Below are 16,803 nucleotides of genomic sequence, written 5' to 3' on the forward strand. Positions count from 1 at the left end.
TGTGAATGCAGGCGCAATGTCACTGTGAACGGAGGAAAGCATGGGATCAATCCGTTCCACTTTGCGCCTGCACTCACCTCGCACAGCGGACTTCCTGTAACGAACATTTGAACCCCCGCGGAAGTGATGAGTTTTTCAGCATTTTGAGTGTTACACTGGAGGATACTGGCTTCCAAAAACCGCAAAATATTTGGGTGGCGAAAGCGCTGAGCCCATATAGTCTTCGTCAAAGTTTTCAGATCTATTTACAGTGGAACCTCTATTAAACGAAGTCCTTGGTATAACGAACAATATTCTCTGCCCCAGTAATATTATGGAAAAAACCCCTCATATCCTGATATATTGATACCTCGTTAAAGTGAGCATATTTTGCCAGTCCCGTGGCCCTTCGTTATATCTAGATTCCACTGTAATACTTCAGGCTTAATTCCTTGGGACAGTTAATCATGCATGCCCATTCTATTTGTAAAGCTGATGTTTTCTGGCTTGATCAGAAATTTAAGTGCCTATGGTAACTTGGCAAATATTCTAAACATTTTTTCCTTTGTGGTATGAATTCGGAAAGTAAGAAAACACACCTTGATCAAAGCAAAAGGGTCAGGTTAGCAGCTCTCGTAAGGTCTCACATGAATGGCTTGATACTCTTTGAGAGGACAACAGCACAATAACAGCTGCTACATCATGACCAAGCAAAAGAATTACAAGCTTACGATAGCTGCTACACTTCCTTAGCAAAACCCAGCAACAATCAATAGATTTTGTATAACAGTAATTGACAAATGAAATGAACCCATTAGAACGGATGGCGAAGGATGGCCTTGGATGGAATAGGAGTGCAACTTTTCTTCCAGAAACTGGACAGAAAACTACTTCCAAATGAAGTGTAAACCTTTATTCCCAAAGGTTCATTTGCGATATTACAAAGCAATTAGGTACACTGTCAGTGGGATCTCCACTTTAACAGACATTACAGGGATCATACATATTCATATTCTCAACACCTTTCTGCTGGAAAAGCTGTTAATATTGTATGGCGAATTTTTAACGATGCTGATCACTGACCTCTTTTGCATGGATCGTATCTTTTCGTTCGGCGCCGAACAAGTACCGAAGACTTACCGATTTTTAAGCACCCAGTCGGAAGACTACACGGACATGCTCGAACAAACAGTTAGAGAGTTGGTATGCACGTCCGCGTGTCGTCATAGCAACACGCCACTGTTACTTAGCAACTAATTCATGACAACTATGTAACAGAATTTTTTCCTTGAGACCGTACAGTATCACTAACCCCTCAGAAACATCAACTTTACATTACTTTCAATACCTTCCATCGAACAAGTATGACTTCTAAAATCGAGGTTCCTACAATTATATTTTCTTAATTAACTTTCATTCGTTCAGAAATTTGCGATTGTCGAAGGAACAAGAGATATTTTCGACGGCAATCTTTGGTCATTTTGTTTCACATGCCAACACTAGATACTCCTAGTGTTTTCATGTAACAGTTCTATTTTTCTTTTACTAAACAAGAAGAGCTTCGTCAAGAAAGTCATCGTCATCGTCTAGTCCTTCTAAAAGATCCTCGAAGCAGTCTGAAAAAAGAAAACAAAAAAAGTGAGTAGGAAAATCTTTCTGTCTCTGCGATCAGGACGCGATGCAACCAACTCAACAAATTTGATCAAATTTGCTCTTTCCTGGCCTTGTTGTCCAGCCAGAGGAGTAACTCGACCGTACAGTCGAACCTTTCAACAAGGGTCACCTTGGGGACAGAGTTTACTGGCTATTATGGGGAGGTGGCTATTGTTGAGGTTAAAATAAGAGCAAATCTCTCAACTGCTATGAAAATACGTGGCCGCTGTAGAGAAGTGGCCGTTATGGGGAGGTGGCCATTTGTAGAGGTTCGGCTGTAATTCCAGAGATCTCGAGGTTTCAATTGTGTTCAGCGGCAAAGATTTTTCTGTACCTCACGCGGTTTCTTTTTCTTACTACAACCCTAGTACTGAGTGTAGGATTCCACGTGCGAATTTTTATTTTAGCTTGCCATTTATGTATGCAAATTAGGACTATTTAAACGCTACGGTTTCCTAGTGCGCCAATCTTTTCAACGTTTTTGCTAGCTTCAAGTCAATATTAGTGCGGAATCTATACTCTACCTAGCTTCACCGTCATCGCTACAGTTAGGAAACATTTGTAAGTCTTTATATTTTGTCCTGTATTTTTATTATCGCTCGACTCTTCTTCACAGGTAGTTTTATTTATTTTTCTAGTCGAACCTTGCTCGATCACTCAAAACTCAACGGGCTCCTCGAGTCTCTTCAACAGAGCGTGAGTTCGAAATCTCTAGACGTAGCGTCAACAAGAACTGTAAGTTACACTGAGTAGCCAAAACGTGTAAGGTCATTTTTCAAACTTTTTCTGGGTGTAAATTAAATTTTACAACAAGTGTAGCGATTCTCACGCGCTCATTGGCTAATTTTCATTGTCAATAAACGTACAGACACATGAATTTTTAACTTATGCGATGCGCCAACGAGCGAGAGCGGACAATTTGACAAATTGTTATTGTAAAAAAGAAATTGACGTCAGTTTTTCATGCGTCTGTCCTATTATTGACAATGACTTTCGTCATAACATTGTCAAAGTAGTCCGGCGGATCCACTCGGCTATTTTGATATTGTTAAGATGTAATAGTCCAGTTTCGAGTTCGCCATGACCGCTGATTAAAAGCACTGAGAACGCATTTGCACAGGGTTAGCCTCGATCTAAAGTAAAATATTCACAAATTCCAGCGAGAAGATGACCTGTTTACAGCTCTGTGTATTGTTTAATTTTCAAATGTGTGGCACCTTCCGCCGGTATTTGTGAATATTTTTTTTAGGTGGAGGCTAACCCTGTGCAAATGCGTTCTCAATACTTTTATTCAGTGGTAACGGCGAACTCGAAACTGGACTACCGTATTCATGATCAATAACAGGACGGACGCATGAAAAACTGACGTCAATTTGTTAAATGGAAAGGGAAATCTTAGCTACACGAGGTTTTCAAACCCGGCCGTTAAAGACATGATATGCACTTCGGCAAGGCATGCAATGATTCGCATATGATTCACCTTTCTCGATCCATTCCTTTTCTTTTTCAGTGACACTTGTTCTTTCATCAGTGGTGTTTGTCTCTTGATAACAGTCCGCCTGTTCACTGATAACCTCCTCTTCAATGACCACTCTGATAAAAGAATACAAAACCAAACAGTCACACAAAAGGTTTCTTTTCACAAAAATTAACAGCATAGTCTTACAGCGAATCGTATCTAAGGCCCCGACTACACTAGCCTGCGAACGCTGACGTGTTTCCGGCTATGCGCCGGAAATGCGTCGGCATGCGTTCGCAAGCTACGACTACACTGATCGGTTTCGTACGAAAACGAATACTTTTAACGCGTTGTCGCCTATTGTCCGTACTAAAACGACCGAAAACGTTGATGAAAACGATTCCAAAAGTAGAGCCTTTTGAAATTGGATCGTTTTGAAAACGCTCCGTTTTTAGTGAGGATAGGTAAAAACGGAGGCTTTCGTAAACGGTTTCAAAAGTAGAGCCTCTTGAAAACGCATCGTTCTGAAAACGCTCCGTTTTTAGTGAGGCCAGGTGAAAACGGAGGCTTTTGAAAACGGTGTCGAAAAAAGCGACATTTCCTATCGCTTCCATCAGCGTTTTAGGTCGTTTAGTGTGGACGACGGGCAAAAACTTGTCAAAAAGTATTCGTTTTCTTACGAAAACGGATTAGTGGACAGATGAAAACAAAACGAAAACGCCAGTGTGGCCGAAAATATTTTGCTTCGGTTTCGTTGAAACGAAAACGGATATTTTAAAAACGCATTAGTGTGGTCGGAGCCTTTCATGTCAATAGATCACTTTTGACAACTCTGATTGACAAACTTTTGTTGGCTTTCCATCTTTGGCAACCAATCAAAAAAGCCAACACACGCACGCTGTCAGCAGTCCAGACAAATTTAATTCTTGGTTGGCTGTGGAATGAGAAATCTTTCCATTGTTTTTTTTTTTTTACTATTAATACACATACAAACTTACCTCTGTTCTTTTTGCTTATTGTCCGCCTGAGTACACTGAGATGCCTAGAAGAGAAGGAATACTTATCATTTGTACAACAGGGAGAGAAATCACTTCATCATATCTCTCAGTTACTACGCGCGCTGCGATTGGTCATTTTATAGAGACGTATTCAACTCTACAGCCCGCTAAAATTCCTCGTGATGTATCGTCAAGTTTTCGTAACGGTCATGGCAAACAAACATGTGAAACGTCTCATTTTCTTAAAATTTAGACGACGCACATAAAGCGTGCTAACAACTTACAACTGTAGCAACAATTTCGAACCAGTCCTTTTTTCTTTTTACCTACGTCAGTCATTTGAAGCTGTTCCGCGTGACTTGAAATGGTTTCCCGAATCCGTCAAACACACAGTTGGAATGTGCTAAACATCAAATTAACCTCGTCTTCTCGGTCCATACTGTAAGCTATAGATCCTGTTTGTTTCTCTCCCTCGAATTATGGCACGAACAAAACTCAGTACGTAACTTGTACATGTAGTATGGACTTCGAACTCAATTAAGGGTATAGTTTTTGTTCTGACAGGTTAAATCTTTGTGGAAAGACATGATCTCATTGAGCTGAAACAAAATGAGAAAGATTTTGACTATAGTTCGTGACACAAACTACTTTGGAAACACTTGATTCACCTCCCATTATTCTTTAATAAGCTCTTCACCCTCCGCATGGTCAAGATTAATGCCCAGATCCCTTTGCGCAATCTACCTTGATCAGCTGCTTTATTCTTCAAACTTGGGCAGAAGAATTTGCCCCAAAAAGGTTGAGAGAATATAACATAATAAGGATTGATCAGAGTCTTGCCCTTTCTACTCACCAGAGTCTGGCTGCTCGTGAACTGAGGGTCGGGAGGGTAAATCTGCAGAATGTTGCCAGGTGTGATGTTGAGGTAATGTTTCCTTGGCGCTGGACTGAAAACCGACACCTATAACAAAGAAATTGGACTTTAAGCACATCTCTAATCAGTTAGCTGACTATTCCTTTTCAGGTGAAGGACATGTTACGTACCCCGTGCCAATCTCTCAACTGAAAAAATATCAAAAGGGAAATAAGCAATATTATTATTATAATAAGGCTTGTGTTTGTAGCTGATAAAATGGGCACTCTGATTGGCCAGTTGTACGGCATTATTCTCCTGTAATGCCCACAGGCCGGTTACGGGCCTGCAAAACCAAAGCAAAAAGCCACATAATAAAAAAATTATTATCCTCAAACGTTCGGTCTTTATGGGAAAATCTCAAACCTTGGCCTTCCCATATTGACCTTGCTGTCGCTCGGTCAATATGGCAATGTCTCAGTTTGAGATTTTGAGATGAAGAACCATACTCACATGTTTGAGTACCAGACCTGCACCAGGAGCCAGTTCAGTTTGAAAGTCTTCCAGCACTTTCCGATGTAGTGTTCCATGAATTTCACCTGAGAATATTAATAATTTTATTATCGTTAATAAAAATAGGCAATTCATGCAAGCTGAAGAAGTGAGGTGAAAAATATCTCAAGTGAAGTTCAGAAAGGTTCAAAAAAGCCACTTCATTGTGAATTCAAAAGAAACCCTCCAAACAACAGTCACTGAAATTTTTAAAACAGCAAAAAAATCAAGGTCAAGAATGAAGCTGATAACATTTTTCGTGGCACGTTTGAGTGTGCCCATGACCTGCTTTGTGGGTGGCCCAGTAGCCTGATACATATCCTAACGGCTTGAGTTTGAGCCCTGTTGAAAATAACCAACAAGAAAGCCATCTCTCTAAAAGCACGAGCAGACCAAATGAAGACATCTGTACTGCACGTACAGACTTGCAGTTGATACCAAACAGATTCATGGGCTACAATAACATTTTCATCAGGAAAGAAATTGGTTTTCACAGGCAGGCCAAACGTTTTGAACTAAGCTTCTTATTAAGAAAAACTTTCCACCAGATGGTCAAACCAGGTGGGCAAAATCAGCTTCAGAGCTGGTCAATTTGCCCTTTGCCTAGTGCTTAATGAAATCTGCAGATGGTGCAATTCAGTTCATCTTGACCATCAGCAGATCAGAAAAAGATTAACTGTTTACTACAATTATTAAGGTGATAGAAGACATCAACATGTACATGGATGGCTGTTACCAATTGTACCTGTTGGATCCTTGAGTAAAACACTAGCATCTGCTTCTGTGAGTGAAAATGCTTTGACCAGTGCACACAGGCAGGGCACTTTACCTTGTTCAAGTCTTTGTTGGATTGCCTGAATGGGATGAAAACACTCACTAATTATGTTTTGAAATAAAATAACAATCCTTATAATCCATCAAATATTTTGCTCGTGCATGATTGGTCTAAATGCATCACGTGACTGAATATTCCCCAGCCAAAACTGGGGAATATCTGAGAATATTTCCTGATTTTCAAAACTGCGCGTGTTGCGAAAAATATTTGAAGGATAATAAACATAGTAGCCTCCATTTGACGTTGAAAATGAACATCATCTGTTCCTCGAAGCTCACAGTTTTCCTCCAGCTCTCGGAAAACTTTTCGCTTCTCAGAACAGATAATGTCTGTGGATAAATATCCGAGCCTATTTTTGTGCCAAATGGAGGCTATTGTTTATATAACGAATATTTCAAGGAACTTAAGGTACATGCATGCTTGATGCAACCCTTATGACGCCATCTGGACAGATGTAATGGAGGTGCACGAGTGACATGGATGCGACTGATGTTCTTGAATGATACAATTTACCACTCTTGTTCAGGAATCTTTAGAGATCTTTAAAAGATATTGCAAAAATCCTTAAATGAAAGATTTAGAGATTAAGTGGCAAGAGTCAGTATACCTGATTTTTTAAAATTATTTTACTTTATGCAATAAATAGGACTGAACATTTTAAAATACAACTTCATGCAAGTTGAATAGTATAGAATGAAAACATACCTCATTATATACTCTGATGATAGTGTATCTCTTTGCAAGTGGAACATCTGTGGTAAGAAGACATACGTCTTATTAGATGTTTTGGTGTGTAGTATCGCTGTATATTTTTATGAGTTGTGCTGTATTTTGACGAGCCCGTAGGGCGAGTCAAAATACAAACAACAAGTAAAAATATACAGCGATACTACACACCAAAACATCTAATAAGTGATTTATTATCCAAATATTTCTTGTCCCAAAATTCTGACTTGCCAAGTTCTGTAACCTTTCACATGGCCAGGAGGAATGAGACGAGTACAAAAATCATGTGATATTTGTACTCGTTTCGCGCGTTATTTGTACTCTATGAAGCAGAGTTGGATAATAAAAGAAAGTCATTGTTACAGTAGATGGGTGCTATTACAAGTATTAACTTTACTGATGAATGTTTTCCCATTTGATATTGATTTTGTATTTTTCTTCTATATAATTTGTACCCACATTAGGTCACAGCTGGATAAATAAAGATCACATCATATCACATCATTGCTTGTCATAATCACATCACATCCACACACTGTTCCATTCAACAGCATACAGACTTACTTGTACGGATAGATAGAAAGACTCCAAGTCGCTTCATGCTACATAAAACAGAGATAAGCACTGGCCTGATGGGCCTCTTGGTTCTTACACCTGTATGCAGACTGAACCTTAAATTTATCTTACTAATATTGTACTTAACTATGAAAGCTCCCATCATACAGTACACTTCAGAGGGTACCACTAAAACATGAAGATCCATTGCAGATTTGCAAAGGCAAGACCTCGACATTACACAACTCTGAACACACAGTTCTAAACTTGTGATTGTATTAATAATATATTTGTGTACCAAATATTTGTACCACTTACTCTTTAAGAAGTCCTGATGCATGTATATCCATGGATCTCGATTGAAATCATCATCTTCTGAGGTGTTTGACTGAGAAACCTTTGATGAATGAATAATATTGTGTATCAATTCTCAGAAACAGCTTAACAGAGAGATTCCATGTTGCTCTGTGTCTGTTCAGTAATACATCACAGATGAGGTAAAAAATGTGGTAAGAACAAAGAAAAGGCTCTTGAGCAGTTAGGCAAGCTTGTCACTGATATTCTTATTGCGATCTACATATTACTGAACATGGGCACGGCAACATGAAATTTATCTGTTTTATATAATAAGGAAACAGAAAAGGAATGTTAATGACAACATTTATACATCTGTCCTCCAATAGCAGGTTTTCACATGACGTCACTAAAATTCAAACTACAAAACTATTGACCTTCCTGAGATTTTACTTTAATGATGTATAAGAGCAGCTAAAAGCTACTATTCATACAAATTTTCGCGCCGAATGGGTTCTTGGTTTTGTGATACACTACGCTTGAATTTCTAAGCTTTTGCGTGACGCGGCATTTACATGACGGCCTAGAGAGTTGTAATGATGGTTAAAAAAGTGACTTATTTCAGGGAACTTGGCTATCTGAACAGTTCATGTCTTAGAAAAAGTATTATTTTAAATTTTTTTTAGAGTTTCTTGAGGGATAAATTCACGCTTTTGTAGCAAAACTCAGTGACAGATGTTTCTGTTGGTTTCTGGCCGCCATGTTGGAGCTCATACGGATGGGCACCAGCATGGTGTCTCCATACAAATCTCTGTAAATTTGGGTTAAAAAATTTCTCTGCATATCTCGCATAAGAAAAATTGCTGTGACCAGAATTTTGGTGAGAGTCTTTGCATATTTACCTTCTTTCATTTCCCAGATTCTGGACTTTACCTATTGAATGGTTTTGTTTTTTTATTTTGATCTATTTTGAATTGCATGACACTGAAAACCAGCAATAGATCATAAGTAGGAACCAATCAAAATGCGAGGAAAATTTGACTTAGTATATAAGCATTTAAATTGAAGAAATAAAAAAACATGTTCATGATCTGTATTGAGTTATACACATACATGTAGAAACAATAGTCAAGCTTTGAGACATAATACAAAAATGTTTTGCTTTTCGTTTACAGAATATAATTTTTAAAAAAGTAATTTCTCTCTGCTTGTGTAATCTACAGCCATATGGTTACAAAAACAAAGCTTTTAATACAGAAATTCTTATTGTTTTCTGATTGTCCATGTATATCTTTTGTACACTTTCAAAAAGACCAATTATAGTGCTACACATGAACAAGCACACGCTGCACACATGTTACATAATTTTAACTTACATGTACTTTGTTCTCTGCTGGAGATTTTTTTCTCGTGGACGGAAGTGGAGATACTAAAGATGTATCATCAAGCTTTTGACCAGGACTCTATAACCAAGAGTAAAAAATATGTTCTTCAGCACTATTGATTTGGAAACATTCTTAATCTTAAAATGTGTGTAATAAAATTTATTGCCGTGATATGGTGTCACTGGAGAAACCAGAGCACTCATCTATACTGGCACTTAACTACGCGTACATTACATAGTAAATGGTTTGAACTCAGGAGTATCACTAGATAGTATTGTGTGATCATCTGGCTGAGGCTAGTTCAGAAAAGAACTGTTGTTGGTGACTGATGTTTTGACAACCTGAGTGGATGTCGTCTCAGAGTCAAGTGAATAGTGTTAGTCAATCAATGATGTTATAAGTCTTGTCTATTGAAAGTGATTGGTCAGTTTAGCTGCGATGGTAATGACTGAAAGACTTGTGTAAATTTATTCTAGTATATAGCCACTACAGCCACTAGGTGAGGTGTGCGACCATTGTAAGTTGTAGATCGCCTCTGCAGTTTGTTGATACCCATTGTTAATCCTGGGAGGAACAAGGCACTATGAAAGCAACAAGTTGTACTCAAGAACATAACACAAAGGCCCTGACAACCTTGCAAAGTAAAGTCCATTACCCAGACCATATTGAAATCATTCATCCCACTTAAATATCTTACATCATAACAGAGCTTGATGTTGCGACCACTGGTGGTCACCAATGCGACTGAATTTTTTTCACTGGCGACTAACTTTCCACGCTTTTCACTGAAATACTTTTGCTGAAACTTTTTAAAACATCCTTGCAGATCGCTTCCCTGAACTCAGTAATTGCAAAATATTTTACAATAATTATTGGACGAGGTTGAGCAGAATAGCGGGGTTTGTCAGTTGTGTGCAGATCCTTTAAGAAGCCTTTAAATCACTCTCTGGCAGTTCAGGGAAGCGATCTGTCGTTTTTTACACAAGAGCTTGGGTATGATTATGCATGAGCAGAATATTAATTTTACAACAAAACACATTTTGACAGTATTGCACATGAGAAAACCATTATTTGTAGGTAGCTATTTGCAAGTCATGTGGTGGCCTTTTAACCGATGAAAAGGAAGGGGAAAAAAGCATTGAATGACAGGGCAATTTGTAAGTGTCTTGCGGATCAATATTATTTGCCTCAGCCTTCATCCTCGGCAAATAACTGATCCACTTGCCACTGATAACAGCAATATTTTGTTCAAGTTGGTCCAATAACTGTTAATTATTTACATACATGAATATTATACACACCAGTTTTGGCAGAAGACCAGCAGGTCCAGGAAATTTCCTAGATGTTGGAGTTTTGCTAACAGATGGAGTTCTTGAATGGCTTCTGTTTACAACAGGAGTAACAGCTTGGTGACCCTGTGAAGTGTTTGAACCAGTATGCCCACTCTGCTTGGACATTACAGGGGTTTCAGAAGCTTTAGTTTCATTCAGATTGCCATGAAAAGTGTTGGCAGAATGTCTTTCTGTTTGATTGCAAAAGGAAGAACTTGTTTTGCTTATAGGTAGAGGAGAATCTTTTGCTTCACCATTTAACAATGGTGTACATCTCAAAGACCCTTTTTGCTGCCAGACTGGACTCATTGTCTTTGTATCTGTAGCTTTTGAATTATGGAAAGATCTAAAACCAGTAGAAATATTTGGACTGTGGAGTAGTGAAAGTTCTTTTTTGGATAGAAAGTTTGATGTTGAATTAGATGGCAAAAGAACTTTGCTTGAAGGATCCAGTCTTTTATTAGATTCAAGTGAATCTCCAGGTTTTAAGTTGCACTTTGAAAATTCCTGTAACTGTGAATCTCTGCTTGATACTTTCCTCTGAAATGGTGAGGAATTGCACGTTGGATAAATTTTGTCTGATGAGTGCACCACTGTGGTACTTTCTGCAGTCTTGATTGATGGTGTGGAAGATGATCGTAACAAACTGGCACTATTTCTGGACGAAGGTTTAGGTGATGAATTATTATCAAATGCAAATCTTTTAGCCAGAGTGGCAGGAAATCCATTAGCTGAAGACGTTGTGTTGTTCCTTTGCAGGATAGTTGTACTTGCAAATGAAAAACTTCTGTGCATTTGCTCTGTGGAAGATCTTTTCTGTTCACTAACCCCGCCACTAGTGTTTATGTTGCCAAGTGATTGAAATGGCCTTCTTGAATAATGACTGTTAAATTTCTCTACTTCTTTTGCTCTCAAGAGTTGTGTTTGGGAGCTATCTGTAGAACTGCCTTGTTGTAAAACTGAATTCGTCTGAGAATTATCGGTGGTGCACTGAACTGAACTCCCTGTGACACAAGCTGCCAATAAGCAATCCTAAAAGTAACAATCACACGCTAGATTTAAACATGCTTACATGTACATGTCATTATCATCGTCATGATCATCATCAGTCTGTTACATGCCGAGTGACGCACAGCGCATCAACACGCTTTCTCCAATCCTGTGGGTCCTTTGGAAGCCTTAAGATTTGCTCTCTGGAGACAGGAGTTTAAATAGCTGAGTGATTTTATGCAAACACGGTTAAAAAATTCCTTTAGCCTATTCACAATATTCAGCACTAACAAACATAAGCTGTTTTCACGTGAAAGATTTGTAGCTTCTTCAGATCACGCAAAACTTTCACGCTTCCTGTCTCCATAAATTACATGTAAATGCTGAAAGTACAGTATAAACCATCATTGAGCTCATGGACTGATTTAGAACCTTACGACATGTGAGCTTAATTACATGAGATATGACGTCTTTGAGCTCCGAATATTCGAGTGAAAAAGAACTCTTTCCTTTGGTTCGATATGTATATTTTAGCGTGAACGAGTTTAAGTTTATATTTATGAAGAGTACAAACGTGCAAGGTGTAGACCTGAGTTTTCTCCCTTTTACCTCATCATCAAGATCCATTTCATCTTCGCCGATTGAAAACAAAGACGACATTTTCACAGCTTCACAAAATTACTACTGGGGATTATCTAAGGGTTATACGACATAAATCGACCTTAGTTAATCAAAACGGAGCTACTGAAGCACGCAGAAAACATTCGCTGCGTCAAATAAGACAAGTTCAACAGCGAAGCAGCCATTTTGTTATTCGAAAACAGCCGCCAACCATGCGCATGACCAAAGGTTCCTGTTAAACGCGGGCTCATGAGTTGGCTCATGACCGCGTAAATCGTTCCATAGACTGGGAACGGTGCCTCAGTGCCTGCCTCAGTACAGTGTCGACCCACCGTCTTGGATATATATAGGACTCGAAACAAGCGCTAAAGGCAAACCTCCAAGGGTCCTTCAAGAGTCCGCAGAACAGCAGAACAGGCAGTTTAATGGGACAGAGCGTGGAGCACGATCCCGGGGGTCCTCTCTTATATGAGCTATGTAATTAATTTACGGCCCCAAAGGGCTGAAAGGGTGGGTTTTTTAGCCGTTTTGGGCATAAATAGGGTATCAGGAGGAGGAGGTCTTTGGGCGATTCTCGGTCTCTCAGGAACGGATTACCGATCATGTCTCCAGTGTCTGCAAGCTTCTAGTCGATAGCCGAGCCTGCCATCACGGTACAAAATCAAAAAAAAAAAAAAAAGAAAAAAGTTGCCCTTGTAAACTCGATGTCCCGTAATTTGAAGACCGGAGTGATTAACGCTGTGAAGTTTTTAAGAATTACAGGGTAAATTGAGATAGAGCAGATTTCAATAGACCACTTTCGATATGTTAAAATTCAGCTTGGCAACGAGGCTTAGAGGACACAAACAAAGGAAATTGAATGACCATGTATATTCATTTCTTTTGTTTGTGTCCTCTAGGCCTCACAATCAAGCTGAATGTTGATATATCGAAAGTGGCCTATTGAGCCGGTAGTTAAACTAGGACCAATGAAATCACTTCAAAAGTACACCGACAATCCAGTAAACAAAACTTGAAATACTTCTGATTGGATGAGAAAGTGGCGCGAGTTTTTTTTGAGCCAATCGTGTCGCGTAGTAATGCAAATCCAATTACTTCTCGACATCCAAAGGAAAACCGCTATCCAGTAGAAGATTTTATCAATCATATGTGAAGGACACAGCTTTGCTGAGAGGTCTCTAACTTCTCCCGCAAACCTCAACTCATGAAAATCAACATTTACTATAACATCTTTTGAGTGTCTGTTGCTTGGGACTACTGAGTTGTTAGCGTAAGGCTCATACCACAGGCGACGCAATAGACTCGGGCGAGGGAAAGAGTGTGGGTGGGGGGAGGGGCGTGTAAGAGAGAAATCGCGCTCATGTCGTCTCTACATGCAGCCGTTTCATTTACACCGGGTATTAAAGGGTTAGTTCTTCTTCTCTCGAGCATTGCAATAACTCCGAACGCGGCATACTAGTATTGGGGTAGGTAAAGTCTGCATACGAGCCAAGTGTTCCATCAGACCGGAGCTTGTCCCGGTTTCTGTAGCATGAAGCGACTAGGAGTATTTCTACTCCCCCCTGCACTGGTTTGTAGTCTTTCGCAGGGTTACACCCCAGCATTATTCGCTGGTACCCATTTCTACACCTGGGTGGAGAAAGGCACTGTGAGAGTTAAGTGTCTTACACTAGAACACAACACAATGTCGTCGGCCGGAACTCGAACCTGGACCGCTCGATCCGGAGGCGAGCGCACACATACTAATATTGAGCGTTACTGGAAATCATATCAGCTTCTCGTATAGTAGCCAAGGTATGTTGTTTATTTCCTTACATTCCGCGCGAAATATCCCATAATGATGACGAGATCTACAAATTCTGGTAGTGTCTCTGGTTGGCGATATTATAAAAAGGACGATCAGACGTGTAAAAATAACTTAAGAGGGATTACCTTGGATATAAGGCCTATATGGGGGCTTTACTCTCTTACCTTGATAATCTCTTATAAGAGTATAATACCGAAATATAACTTGGTAACTTGCATTACTTGCGTCTCACTGCGCGTATTTTGTAGACAATGCAATTGACCGACTTGTCCTTCATCCTCTATCTGTTGAAATGATCAGCATGTACTCCTCTGCGAACTGGTTAATTGATACAGAGAAAACGTCATAAAAGTTCGGCGGGAATAACTAGCCTCTATAAGAAAATCTGATACCCTAGGCTCCGCGGGAGGAGTAGGGGAAGCTAGCCCGAGTATACGGGCTTAATTCGTCTAAATATAGCCGTCTTCATATTCAATTTACCCCGGTTACCAAAGGTTTTTTCCTCCCCTCTAATAAAATGGGAATGCTGAAAAGAAAACCATTTCCCATGAACATAACTTATTCTCAAATATCTGGGTTTTTTCTGATTGGCTGATATATGCGCGCGAAAACTAAGCCGCTGTTGCAATATTAGGAAAGCATCTTTATACCCCTTTGCGGCTACCGCGGTTTATCATTTCAAGTTGACTTTAGCTTCGCTCTTACACTGATGTAACACAACAGCCTTTTTATTTTACAAACTCTTAAGTTTTATTCAATTTAAATCGAGTCGTGTTCGAATCGATTATTTTACTTTTAACAAGATGCTACACTGAAAACTTCAAATCTCTCGGTAACAAACGTTATGAAAATATAATGCGATTTGGGAAAAGTGTATATAAGTTAAACGATCGGTAACATAACATCTTTTCTCCACGGTCCAAATAAATTGCATTTCCCACAAAAGCTAACTAAATTTAAAATATCTCCGTCTACAAAGCCTTCGATAAAATACTTTTTCTTTTTTACAAGAAATAAATAAAATGTAGTTTTTACAAATCCTTAAGAAGCTCTATTTCCTATAACTTACACAGTGTCATTGAATGACACTGGGTTTTCTAACATTATACAAGTTCAAACTGTGGACAGAATTTGATTCTGATTGATTTCATATACACAGGTGTCATGCTTAATCTTTCTTATGATGTAATGGCGTCTGAATAGAGGAATCTCTGCTGACGTCATTGTTTATATTTTGCCTCATTAGCATACGACTTTGCGAGGAGAACTGAGGTAGGCGTCATGCTAGATACGAATTGATACATAGAGCGAGTAAAACATACTTTAGCTCTTTGGGTGTAGTACTGAAGAAGACACTGGCTTTAAAAAACTGCCGCAAAATTTCTGAATGGCAAAAGGCTTAAGGAGCCAATACATCCCTTACAAAATTTGACTTTTTAAACCCACATTTAATACAGAACAATACATCAGGATGAAATTGCTTTGGACAGCTAGTCAATAATGCCATGCCCAATCAATATCAAAAGCTGATATCTTGTAAGTTGATCAAAAACTGAAGCTTTTCAGCGAATAGGGCAAATATTGTAAACAAACATTCCCCTAAGTAGTAAACTTCATTGAATTCTGATGTAATCATTCGGTACCGTATATCTAAGGATTTTTTCCGTGTTTACATGGCTTCATATGAACACGAGGGAGTTGGGAGAACTCGAGAAAGTTATACAAACCCGAGGCGCAGTGGAGGGCTTGCACAACTTTCGAGAATTCATTCAACCCCCCCCCCCCTTCCCCACCTCCGCCCCGAATGTTTAGATAAGGCTACGTAAACACGGAAAAAAGTCCTCTAATACTTTTGTAAATTAAACTATTTCTTAGAACACAGAAACACGACTGTGTTTACATACTCTGATCTAAACACACCTATCGACCAATGAGAACACGCGTGCAATCTTATATCTCATAAGAAAGTAACTAGGTTTGAAAAAACACACGATACTTTTGAAAATGCTAGTCTCATTAAGTCAAGCTGTTCTCTAATGCATTTGAAGTTCAAACCAGCATTTGCTCAAACGTAACTAAAACATTTGCCTTTTTGATCATCACAAGACTGACTCACGCACATTGAAAACTGAATTCTCGATTCCATTGCCGCGAGGAAACTAAAATAGTTTATTAAATTAAAAACACTACAACTGGTTCAAAATTAGTCACGATTATTCTCTTGTACTGACAGCATGTACACTCTTGTTTAGGAACTTTCTCCAATTTCCGTCATTTCTCTAAACCGGTAAATGTAATCACTTTTTTAATTACCACAGTTTAACTTTGTAGCTTGAAATTGGTTTTCATACCACTGCCCACGAACGTATTTACTTATTTGTAACTTATTTCCACTTAAACTTACATATAAACTTTTTACCATTGTATTTTAGCAAATGATGCAATTGATTCTTTTACGCAATTTGAAACCTTTTAGCTCTCACAGAAGTTCATAGAAAGAATTCGTGACCGAACAATCGCGCGATTCTTTGGTGTTGCGCACTTTGCACGTTCTTCTAATTTTTCTAAGAAATAAAGAGGCCTTCAGTAGTTTAAAATATCGCATTTTCACCAAAGTCTATTTACAGATCCACTGCAAAGTCTGTCCTCTTCTTGGCTCAAATGGCTGGTACTCGATCAGTTTACTACCATATCATTCAGCCAGCCGATTCGTCTGGAAATTCCAACTAGCTGCAGTGTACTCTTATCACTTTTTAGGCTTGATC

General features: G+C 39.0%; 2 protein-coding genes across 4 annotated transcripts in view; both read right to left on the reverse strand.

Moving 5' to 3' along the window:
- Positions 1-820: 820 nt before the first annotated feature.
- LOC145486967 (uncharacterized) lies at positions 821-15,633 on the reverse strand. 3 transcript variants are annotated; one of them, XM_081465672.1, is made up of 12 exons: positions 12,220-15,633; positions 10,591-11,652; positions 9,281-9,367; positions 7,929-8,007; positions 7,035-7,081; positions 6,240-6,348; positions 5,780-5,836; positions 5,456-5,541; positions 4,943-5,050; positions 4,090-4,133; positions 3,113-3,225; positions 821-1,595 (listed from the first exon to the last, which is right to left on the reverse strand). In XM_081465672.1, the coding sequence occupies exons 1-12, from the start codon at positions 12,268-12,270 to the stop codon at positions 1,525-1,527; spliced, it is 1,914 nt and encodes a 637-aa protein (XP_081321798.1). In that variant the 5' UTR covers positions 12,271-15,633; the 3' UTR covers positions 821-1,524. The 3 variants fall into 3 exon arrangements, with proteins under 3 accessions (XP_081321798.1, XP_081321799.1, XP_081321800.1); XM_081465673.1 differs by lacking the exon at positions 5,780-5,836; XM_081465674.1 differs by lacking the exons at positions 821-1,595; positions 3,113-3,225; positions 4,090-4,133 and having other exon boundaries at positions 4,971-5,288.
- A 1,023-nt stretch (positions 15,634-16,656) lies between these two features.
- Positions 16,657-16,803, reverse strand: part of LOC145486501 (uncharacterized) — a 77,051-nt gene continuing 76,904 nt past the window's right edge. Inside the window, exon 5 of the mRNA XM_081465179.1 lies at positions 16,657-16,803. Coding sequence (XP_081321305.1) covers positions 16,785-16,803 — 19 coding nt within the window. The 3' untranslated portion in view covers positions 16,657-16,784.

This window comes from Orbicella franksi, chromosome 5, assembly GCF_964199315.1.
Source record: "Orbicella franksi chromosome 5, jaOrbFran1.1, whole genome shotgun sequence".
NCBI classification, from domain to species: Eukaryota; Metazoa; Cnidaria; class Anthozoa; order Scleractinia; family Merulinidae; genus Orbicella; species Orbicella franksi.